This window comes from Diplotaxodon limnothrissa, linkage group LG3 (assembly GCF_057381915.1).
Source record: "Diplotaxodon limnothrissa isolate DT_005_m linkage group LG3, D_limnothrissa_male_GT1.1, whole genome shotgun sequence".
Lineage (NCBI taxonomy): Eukaryota > Metazoa > Chordata > Actinopteri > Cichliformes > Cichlidae > Diplotaxodon > Diplotaxodon limnothrissa.
The window spans coordinates 58,375,411-58,386,622 of record NC_140598.1 but is presented as its reverse complement, the minus strand read 5'-3'; the positions used below and the strand labels follow the sequence as shown (position 1 = coordinate 58,386,622).

Below are 11,212 nucleotides of genomic sequence, written 5' to 3'. Positions count from 1 at the left end.
TTTTTCCTTAATATGCGTCTTTGTTTAACTGCTTGCCTCCATCCTCTCAGATGGAAACAGTTCAAAACAGTGTCCGTGTCATATGTATTAAAAATGCTTTAAGCAGAGTAAGCCGCACGTGCATGGCTCTAATTCTTGGATCTTGTTTGCTACATGTCTCCTTCTAGCCTGATGTTTTTTGGGGAGTGGGTTTATAGTGGAGTCTTCCACAGTGACACTGATTTACTGGTTGTTTAATGTTAGTGTGTTTAGTTTGACTATGATAGAATGATTACAAATTAATAATTTGTAATCATTCTATCTTAGATTTTTAGGACCACTAATAACCAACCAAATAAACCTTGTGTAAAATATCAAAATCACCTCTTCAATTTCCCTCACTCGGTATTCATTTGTTTTTCTTCCTTGTTCTGTCCATCAGAGGCGAATATGACGACATCATTTGGCAAACCAGACCCTGGGAAACACCTACTGTCAATTCAGTTAGTTTGAAACCAAACACGACATGATGCGTTGTCTCCGGTGAAACTTGCTCCGCCACTCTCCCCTCTTCTGCGCACCTATTGAGAGAGAGGACACCAAAAGCTGCATAGACATGGGGTCAGATCAACCCTGCATGGATTCTCCAGAGCCAAGACCCATATTGGGTCCTGCCTGTAAGCAGCTGGGCCGTCGGTGTCTGAGGAAAAAGTTCAGGCCCACACGAATCTTGGGGTTGGCCTTCAGTCTGGTGGCCTTAAGTGCTGTCTCCTACAGTGCCTTTGCCTGGAACTCAGGAGGTGTCAGCGAGCCAGTGCTCCCCCAGGAGAGTCTCCATCAGTCGGCCCCACACAGGACCCTACTTTTTACCCAACACCAGAGAGACCCCAACGTGTCAGCTGACATGCCAATAGCCATGAAATCTACAGCAGATAGCAACGACAGCCAGGGGGAGTACCCACCAGACATTTTTACCCTCTCCCAGAGGCGCCAAGGAGCAGTGGTCCTCCACATGTTTGGCATGATCTACATGTTCATCGCGTTAGCCATCGTGTGCGACGAGTTCTTTGTCCCGGCGCTGACAGTCATCACAGAAAAGCTGACCATTTCCGATGACGTTGCGGGCGCCACCTTCATGGCTGCGGGAGGATCAGCTCCAGAACTCTTCACCTCCGTCATTGGCGTTTTCATCTCGCACAGCAATGTGGGCATCGGGACCATCGTGGGCTCGGCCGTCTTCAACATCCTCTTTGTCATTGGGATGTGCGCAATCTTCTCCAAGGAGATCCTCAACTTGACTTGGTGGCCGCTCTTCCGTGACGTATCCTTCTATATCCTGGATCTGATCTTGCTCATCATCTTCTTCCTGGATAACGTCATCTCCATGTGGGAAAGTATCACGCTGCTCACGGGCTACGCCGCCTATGTGATCTTCATGAAGTTCAACAGCAATGTCGAAGGATTTGTCAAAGATTGCATGAACAAGAACCAAGTGGTAGAAGTAGAGGTACAACCCAAGGTGAGTTGAAATGATAGTTTCAAACAATAAAGAAGTTAAAGTAGGTGTGCAGACGTTAGTTTTAGTATTTTTGGCTGCTAGAAATGACCTCGGATGTCTCCTCTGGTATGGGCACATTCATCCCTTTCAGTCATTCCACGCAGCTTTAGATGCTACTCTAATAAAGTCAGACTTGCTCTGATAACCCAAACCTAAATTGTCTGTGGAGACATGCTTTAAAATGATATGTATCTAACGCCTTTCTCTCAAATAGAACCATTGTCTCCTCACTTATCTCTTAGATCTTCCAGCATGTGACTGGTGATGCCAAACATATGCTTTACTGTCTTCCATCGCACACGCTCATTATTTCAAAAATAATCAAAACTCTGTGGGCGTTGAGGATGGAGCACTTTCAACTGCTAAACTGATTGTACATCAGTATGATTCACTCGTCGCTGCTGTGCAGGGCTGGCATACTGTATTCCACTGTGGGATTAATAAAACAGAATCAAATGTGTAATTCTGGGTTAAGCTCTACAAATTGTTTCCCAGTCTGACAACCAAATGCTTTGGAAAATCTCAGGAGCGATTTTCTTTCTTTCTTTCTTTCTTTCTTTCTTTCTTTCTTTCTTTTTTTTCTCCTGCAGTTAAAGATTTCTCACATAAAAAACCAAACTGTCACGTGAAGCGCACAAACGCACGCAGCTTGATGAGGTAAACCACGCCAAGTAAATGGCTTCAGAATTGGCACGGCAACCCTGTGCGAGTGTCTTCACATTTACTCTTAAGTGGAATTCTTTTTTTTTCTTTTCCTTCCTCGCTTGAAGGCTTAAACATCAAATACTTCCCGGATAAAAACAGTCAAAATCGCTGTGTTGCTTCATTTCACTTTCACCCCCCCCACCAATGACACTTGAGGGCAAAAGACACCGCACTGCAATTTGATACTTGTGTAGAGATTATCCGGATGAATTTAGATTTCTTTGTGACATGAGATGGAAATGAAATTTGGAGAAGGATGCATTGTAAAGCTTTCACTAAATCGGGATTTATTCTAAGTACATAAGTGATATTTAAACAGCAGGTTACACAATGCTGAGGGAAAAACTCTCGAAGTCGGTAGCACCTGTCTGCTGTTCAAAAACTTAAACACTTAAACTGATCTGTTCTTTTCTTTTTTTGTTTAAATTCACCCACTTCATGTAAGCAGTTACCTTTTGCACCTGTGTGCTGTTTAAGCTGTATTGTTTTCATATAATGCACAAGAAAAAAAACTGCGCTTGCCAAGTGCCAGAAAAAGAGTCAGTTGACCTTGAATTGCAATGGATTCTGGGAACTTTGGCTCAGAGAAGCTTGCGCGTGTGTTGTGTCTGTCGTTAAAGCAACTTCTAACAGAGGGGAGAAAAAAATGGGAGCAAGACAGATGATTCGATTAAAACCCTTCATCATCTCAGCATTCCTTACAACAAACTGAGCTTTTTCCTCTCTCTTATATTGAGGACAGCGATACGACGCTGCAAGTCTCAGCATCCGCCCTTATGAAGGAAGCAAAATGTGTGAAAAATGCCAATATTATTATTATTAAATAATTACTTATATAGGCTGTCTGTTGACCTCTTTTTGTTTTGCAGTCTGGGTCGACAGGGTTAATAGAACTGCAAAGGCACAAATATTATTAGAACATAATCATCTAAACACCCTTGTTTAATCAAGCTTTGACACTTTCGGGACGTGTGTATTTCAAGGCACGAGTGTTATTTTGAGAATTAATTGATACGAGCAGGCGCGCGTGTGTATGTGTGTATGCTCAAGTTCATACGTGAGCGATGGATGGTACGATGAGTCATAAAAATGTTAGGCAAGATAAAACTGAGTCTTATTTTTGCTTTTTTTGTGATGAACTGAGTAGCCCTTAAATCTGTTCATTGTTGTGGATGTGTTCAAAGGTGTTCCTAATCCTCCATACAGCGGTGCGGTGCAGTCTTGCAATGGAAGGGACGCTGGGCTGTATAGTTATGTCCCATGTCCTTGAGTAAAACACATGGTTTAACAAAGGGGGGGCTTCCCTGAGATTATTTGGTTCTTTAAGAGATTGGGGTGTCACTTTTGTGTTACTGTTAAACAGGAGAGAAATGTTGTGCTGTGATATGTGAGGGTTGCTTGGTAAGATAATTGGCAGCTAGCCGTTTAATCCTGCATGTATGCCGTAAGTGCTATGAAATATTAGATCCTGAGTTTGACGTGAACCCCCAGCTTGGTGTTCTGCATTTAGAAGTCATCCGTGAGTTTTGTACCATCTGTGACTGCTACCTTTCATCACATTACATAACTGCTTGTACCACGTTCTTGCTCTTTTTTTTTTTTTTCTTTTTTTTTTGTTTCTGTCACAAAGGGTTTCTTTTGTGTGTCTTGTTTATTCTGCTCCCAGTAACATAAAAATAGATGACTTTGTTTCTCGTATTTTCACAGAAAGTAATGCTTTAGCTTCCAGGCAGAAAGTTAACCGGTGAGAGCTTTGTTGGCTTTTCGATCACTGGACAAATCAGAGGTGTCAAACTTTTTTTCTCCTTTCTTCTTTTTTATTTAATCCCGTGGGCCTAGATTTAACATTTTTAGTATGACAATAAGAGAACTGCCACAGCCACGCACAGGCTACTGAAAGTTATATGCGTACAGTTGTTTTATCATCAGTTTGTGCAATTTTCTATAATCTCTTAATCCAATTTGCACAACTATGAATGGTCAGCACTTACCCCGACCTGGACATGCAGTAAAATAGGAGAGCAGCACCTTTGAATTTTAACAAGTTCAAGGCTTCACGTTGTTTGGGGAGTGAAAACATATGAAGGGTTTCACACTCCTTCCAGCAGGCTAATCTTGGCTGCACTTGAAGTTTAGTTCAATCTTATTTACCAGGCAATGAATGAATTACTTGGAGGTGGAAAATAAACTCTGCTAGCACAAGTGAATGGATGCATTCACTCCCAAAATATGAATCTTAAAGAATGTTTTCAAGTTTATGTGACTACTAGCAGAACATTAGCATTTAGCATTAACGTTCTTTGGGTAACATCAGACTAGTTAGGTGCAACTGATATGATAAGTTATGGCAGTTTGACATAGCATGCTCATCCTTTAAGTTTATATTGCTAACATAGCTGTAATTTTAGCTCCTGCTTTCTCTCCATCATTGCACAAGAGACAGCACCAGCTAAATTTACAGCTAAGCTTACAGTACTGCATGTCGCTAACTTTGCTAAGTTTTCAAAGTAGCCTGGAAAGCTAATGGGTGCTAAGGAAGCTCAGTTTATTTTAGTGATCCCTTTCAAATATATCTGGTGTTATAAAAGGCAATGCTTAAACAATTTATTGGAATAAGTGATGTAAAAGCTTAGTAACACACATTGTAAGACCACATGGCCACAACTTTGAAACAAGCAGATATTGGAAGGAAGCATTTACCTTTTCATTTCCTGATGGTAGCTAGTACTTCTGTTTACCTAGTGAGTAATTAGCTGTTGCTTAATCTCACAATAAGTACACTTGCCCACAGAGTTGGGTTGCTACCTTAAGGCCATATTAACTTCTGTGGTATAATCCTTACCTGCTGTTAATGAGTTTTATTCTTCTTATTTCTGTTTAATATTACAGTGTGTCTTTGGGGTTTAGATGGTAGAGATGACACTAAAGTTGAACGTTATTTACTGCTATTATTGTTGTTATTGTTGAAATTTTGCAGTAAGGATTTCAAAATAGATAATAAGAAATATTTAATTTCTTCATATGGGATGAATCTTAACCAGTATCTCTCCAGGCTTTCTGAAGTGTCTTTCAAAGTCTTTATTCAGATTTTAGCTCATTTTCAGTCCAGTCCTTCTACCTGGCAGTTTTCAGAAGAATGTTTTTTAAGACAACATTAATACTTACACTGACCTATGAATCATGGCAGCATACGTGGCAGGACTAAAAAGATATGTACAGCAGATTAACAATAGCGGAAATTCATGTGCTTAGGAAAAATATCCGGCAAGGACCTGACAAATTTGTTGGGGCTGTTATCCCAGTTGAAAAGTAGCATCAGATTTTGACCCATTAGGCAATATCACCTGGAAAGCATTTGATTAGAAATATCGTAATTTTTCAGCATAGCATCGATCCTAAACACACTGCCACTGCAGTAGAAGCATACCTCAATTGGAAAAACACAAAGTGGAAAGTGTAAGTCATGGATTGGCCTCCCCATAGCCTGGACCTCAGCCTTATTGAAGCAGTGTTGGATCATCTTGACAGAGAAAAGATTAAAAGGCAGCCAACACCCAAAAAATTGCTTTAAAATGTCCTTTAAGAAAGAGAACTATTCCTTATTCCTTATTCTTAAAGAAATAATGTGTAAGCTTTCCTTAGAGTTCAGGTTGTGTTGGAAAAATAAAGGTTGTCTCTAGAGATAATGCTCATGAGAGTTGTATAAATTTTGTTTTTGCCTTACGGAAAAATGTGTATTCTCTAACCAGTTCCAAATGGAGTTTGACTCGTGGTATCCTTTAAATTTATAGAAATGATTATTTTGAAATACTGATTTCATAGTGTCAGTTCTCTGTCTCTAAAAGTATTGCAGAATATGTGTTTGCTTTCAGTATATGTTGTGTGCCACTGTTGTTTTGACATGTGCTGTATGCCTTAAGCTAAACTTCTCAGGATGGTGATGAAAGGTGACTTCAGCGTTGTGCATATCTGCGCCCTTAGCTATGATGGTTTGTGGGTCAAAGATGGGCCACTTTACTGTAACACTGCTGTTAACTTTCATCTGTTTTCTTATAGTGAATCTACTTAATGTGGTCCTGAATTAAGTGACTTTATGTGACAGAGTCAACTCAAGCCTGTGTACAGTTTGATTGCAAAATGCTGGGTCACTTAGTATGTGCACTGGGGCCAAAGGAGGCCACCCAGTGCTTGATTAATTTTCCACCCCATCTAAATGCTTGTCACCCACACATCCAGTAAATCCTTAATGGGCAGACTGTACAGACACAGTTCGAGGTCGCAGTAGAAATAGTAGGTCTGTCTTTAGCCTCACAAGCTTGGATCGTCATGCCACTGCAAGATAGATAAGTGCTGCTCTTAACTTTGGCTATTTTTTTACTGCAAAAACAGCAGATACGTGTGTAGTAGAGTTGGATTGGCATGCTGATGGTGTCCCACCACAGCAATCATTTGTCCAACAGCCCAGTAAGCCAAGCCAATCAATGCTGGCATCCTAACCACACTATAAAAAAGTAACTATTTAAAGAACCTAATCTGGCTGAACACGGACCAAAAAGGGTCTTTTGTCATCTGGAGGCCATCATCCTGACTGCCTCCTCTGGATCACCTTGCCTGGCTAACCCAGGCCTATTGCTATCACATTATCCTGTGACCTCTCACATTGTTTCAGCTGATGAACTGAAAGGCTGCTTTTGAAAATATTGGCTCAGGCAGATCCGATTACCCGACACTTTGCGCATGATGGTTTTATGAAAGACACGGCATTTCTGGATGAATGTGGTGAAGTCACGTTAAAGAAATTAAATGGTTAATGTCCTTGTACAGTGTACTGCATCATGCTATTCCACTAAACACAACAGCAGAGATCGTGAAATGAGAGATAAGTAACAGAAGGCTGTCAACAATCAAGCACAATAAAAAGTGTCACAGCAGAATTGAGATACTCGACCAGACCCTGCAGACTGGAGTCAAAGTCAGAATCTGCATTCGACCGTACTATTAGATTCCTGCTATCATCAGTGTCAGATGAGCCGGTGTGTATCGATGCAGTTGTTGCTACTGCTGAGATGGAAGGTGCGACCTCTGATGCATTACCAAGCTATAAATAGCGTCACGGAGGCAAGATCTTCCATCAGGACGTGCTTCAAAAGATCGGTTACAAAGCATGTTCTGTGCAGAGAGCAGACTGCTTTCCTCCCCGTGGATTTGGACATTCGGGCACCAGTGCTGCACATGCCGATGACGCTCTGCGCCTTCAGTATATTCACACATGAAAACCAGTTGTTGCATGGCTGCTTGCTGTGCTGCTTTTCTTCCCACACCGCACTGCGAGAACTCTTTGCCTCGTATTACGCATCCGTGGGATTATCTACCGTCATGACGGGCTGCACATTCCTTTTTAGCAAAGTCCAGATGGACACTGCTGAGCATAAATTATAAACTACATCTGTTTCATATTGCTATTTTAGGCTCGAAAGGATAATAAAAGTGAGTTGCCAGGCTAATTTCTGGGAAATCCTCTTGAAATGCGCATTTTAATTAGAGCGTGTTTTGTGCAAAAACGCAGGAAACATTAACCCCACTTTCCAGTGTACAGCGAGATTCTAGAGGATTGGGCGTCTCATCTCTGTCCTTCGGCTGCACGGTGGTGTACTTCTTTGAAAGTAGTGAGATTTATGGTTTTATCCTTTAAAAGCAAAGTTGTAGAAAGGACCTTGCTTTTGAGCAAAATGAAAAAGAGGTGCCGACGGAGTCAATAATCTTTCTGTGTGTTCATTTCAGGCCCAAGGTTAGAGATGCTCACATAATGGTTAGTAGAAAAACCCTACAACTAATACCTGAGCATTGTTTAGCATGATGACTCATCAATCTTTTCATATCCTTTTATTTATTTTTTTTAAAGAAAGGTTAGTTTTCTGTGTTTTTTCCATCCGTTCGTGCCATTTTACAGTAATATGGACACATCTTTGTGAGCACATACAGTATAGAAATAGATGCAGAGAGAGAGAGAGACAAGTGCGCAGCAAGCAACAACGGAGCCAGAGTCCAATAATTTAAAAATAGAAAGCCTGCAACTTTGATCTCACCATGACGATGAGGAGTCCAAGTTTTATCATCCGTTCCAGCTGTGGCTCATTGTCTGAGGAGGGAGGAAGGGCTGAGCGCTACTGTCGAGCCAGTAATTAGTTTTCCTGTTTTGGAGGTTTTACCTTGTTGTTGGCCTGTTAGACAAGTCAATAGAGGTGGGAAGAAAACAAAGGTTCAAAAGAGAGTAATGGAGTGATCAAAACATACAGTGTCAACTTTTACAGGCTTGAGTGGAGGGCTGTTTAGTTTCTTCAAGCTGTCTTGGCTGTGTCGTACTTCCCTGCTAGAGCTCTGCTTTTGTTCACATTCAATTCATTTGCATTCAGTGATTATAATTGTACTAGCTGAAGTTTTTATTAACACCACAGGTTTCTATGACTCCTTTTTTATGTCGCTCTGAATAATCAATTGTGGGTTCCCCCTTCTTTCTTATCAGAGTGGACAGTGGCTCTTTGCTGCCTCCCCAGTGCCGGTAATGATTTGAAGGTGACCTCGTCTCGCAGTATTTTGTCTGTGCAGTATTCAAATGCATAAACTGGTGTGCTTAGAGCAATTTAAAAAACCCCCAAAACAAAACATTGAAGCTTATCATTTTTACCATCCGTGGAGCTGTTACGATTTGGGCCGTTTCCAGGATCTTCACAAAGCAAAAAGAAATGCGCACATGGCCCTTGATACCAAACACTTCCAAGTTAATTTATGCACATAAATCTCCTTTAGGACTACCTTATCTCACCCTGTGATGCGTACATCAATTCAGCTTTAACCTAAAGAGACCACTTATGTAATTAAACTGCAATTTTCTCCCTACACTCCGACGCAGCCAGTTACATGAGACTCCGTTTGTTCCCATATAGCGCATAAAATTAGTTGATTAATCCATTAGCTGACTCACAGAAAACTAATCTGGCCATTTTGATAATGAGGAGCAGGTGGAGAGTTTGTCTGGGGCACTGAAAAGTCACATTTATTAGAACGTTGGTGAGTATGCGAGAAATCTGTAAACAATGCAGTGCTTGCTGCGGCCAGTTGCCACTGCACCTGTCACTTTCATTTGTCTCGTTCATCACTCTGACTTCACTCATGCGGTAAAGCCCGAGATCTCAGGTTTTGAATCTCCGCAAGTCAATTTAAAGACTCGTTATGTGTTATGTCTCTGTGCTTTGTGCAGCACCATGGACAGCACCGTCTCTTCTGCATACTTGAATATTAGTGACTGGAGTGATGGACTTTGTCTTTTATTATTTTAGACTCCAAAATCCCTTTAGCTTGGCGTTCTTGTTAAAGTCCACTGGTGTTAGCTTTACCATCAAGAGCAACCCAAGTGCGATCTGCTTAAAGGGTGAGGTTACCAGACTCACATGCTTTAAGGGTTTAAGTGAGTAAAAACATCTCCTTTTATTCATTTTTGAAAGAAATGCCATAACATTACAGTGGTTTCCCTCACTGATGGCTTTTTGAATAGGTTCCTTTAAAATTTCAATATTTTACCCCTTTTGAACAAGTTTATATGAAGCTCACATGGCCCCAAAAGGTGTCTTTCAAATTTCAAAGTGCCACCACAGACTTTTTATTCCACCAAGCTTTTATGCTCCTGGGGTTTTTTCTATTAGCTTTGATCCAGACTGGCTTTTTCAGTGTCTGTAGAGTTAAATCCTGCTGAGCAGATGAACCAGTATAGCTGCTGTTTGGATGTGAAAAAGTGCTTGAGCGAAGATAAATTGTTGCTTTTAGCCAACTCTCTGAGTAAATGTACATGAAATGACAGCACAGCTGTTGGCTTTAGCTCAGATTTATCGTGATTTTGTCAGGTGGCATTGCATTTAAAAACAAACCATAATTTTTAGAAGAGCATTGGCTATGGAAATTGCCTACAACTGCGATTTAAGTTTCATGAGGTGTTTTCACTATTTAATCCTTGGTTTGTTGTCGGATTGCAGTGGCATACAGGGGAGGAGGCTTTCCTTTAGTTGTTGGGATGTTGCCATCAAAAAAATGGGTTAAAAGGGACAACTGAATAGTGTTGTGTCTGCTCTTGCAGCTGACAACAGGACGTGTTGCATGCTTTGGTTGTAGCTGAGACCCTTTACAGATGGACTTTAAACGAGAAGCAGCTCTGGCAAACGCTTTTTGACGTAGCGGGCGGTGAGAGGTGGAAAATAATGTAAAGTTTCCCCTTTCGATGTGTAATTGGTGGGGCACTAGAGCAATAGAGGTTTTAGACAACCTTATATTTTCTCTTCCTTTTAAATCTCCAAGCTTAAAATAAAAATGCTAAAATGAATTTTCAGAACATGGGACCTTTGATTCAGCGGTGGAGAATTGGCAGAGACACAAAGTGTCTGATTGTTGAATGCTGCTTTATTTAATGGCCAACACAGAGGAGTGTAACATGAGGCTGTTTGTCTTTAAAGCTTAATGAGTTTGTATTCTGATGTGACCTAGACAGTCTGAACAGCTCTGGCTCCAGCCTTAAAGCTGTCTTTATTGGAGGCCACTTCTTTGCGCATTTGTTTGTAGACCTTGGGGTAATTTTAGCTCTGTGGGCTAGCAGGTATCGGATCATCACATATGATATGAACTGTTCTGAGTTCATACTGTAGGGTTTGTGCTCTAAAACTCACTATCACACAATGATGGGGTTCTTTCTGAATCTTGCTGTGGTGACTCAAGGTCATAAAAGTCGAGGGATTTCCACATTTAGTACTGCAGGATTCTGATAGAGGTAAAACAGTTCTTGAAAATGTCATACGAGAGCGTGCGTGTGTGTGCGTGTGTGTGTGCGTGTGTGTGTGTGTGTGTGTGTGTGTGTGTGTGTGTGTGTGTTTATTTTTTTTTTGTTTTTTTTTTCCCCAAGGGAGAACCTGAAGGTGAACCGTTGAA

General features: G+C 41.1%; 1 protein-coding gene across 2 annotated transcripts in view; it reads left to right on the top strand.

Annotated features, from left to right (window-relative positions):
* The first annotated feature begins 565 nt into the window (after positions 1-565).
* The window catches only part of LOC146636667 (sodium/potassium/calcium exchanger 2-like), a 43,334-nt gene continuing 32,687 nt past the window's right edge, over positions 566-11,212 (top strand). The window contains exon 1 of one of the 2 annotated variants that reach the window (XM_085350981.1): positions 566-1,497. In XM_085350981.1, coding sequence (XP_085207107.1) covers positions 596-1,497 — 902 coding nt within the window. In that variant the 5' untranslated portion in view covers positions 566-595. The remainder of the gene's footprint in view (positions 1,498-11,212) is intronic. The other variant, XM_085350980.1, reaches the window with a different exon arrangement.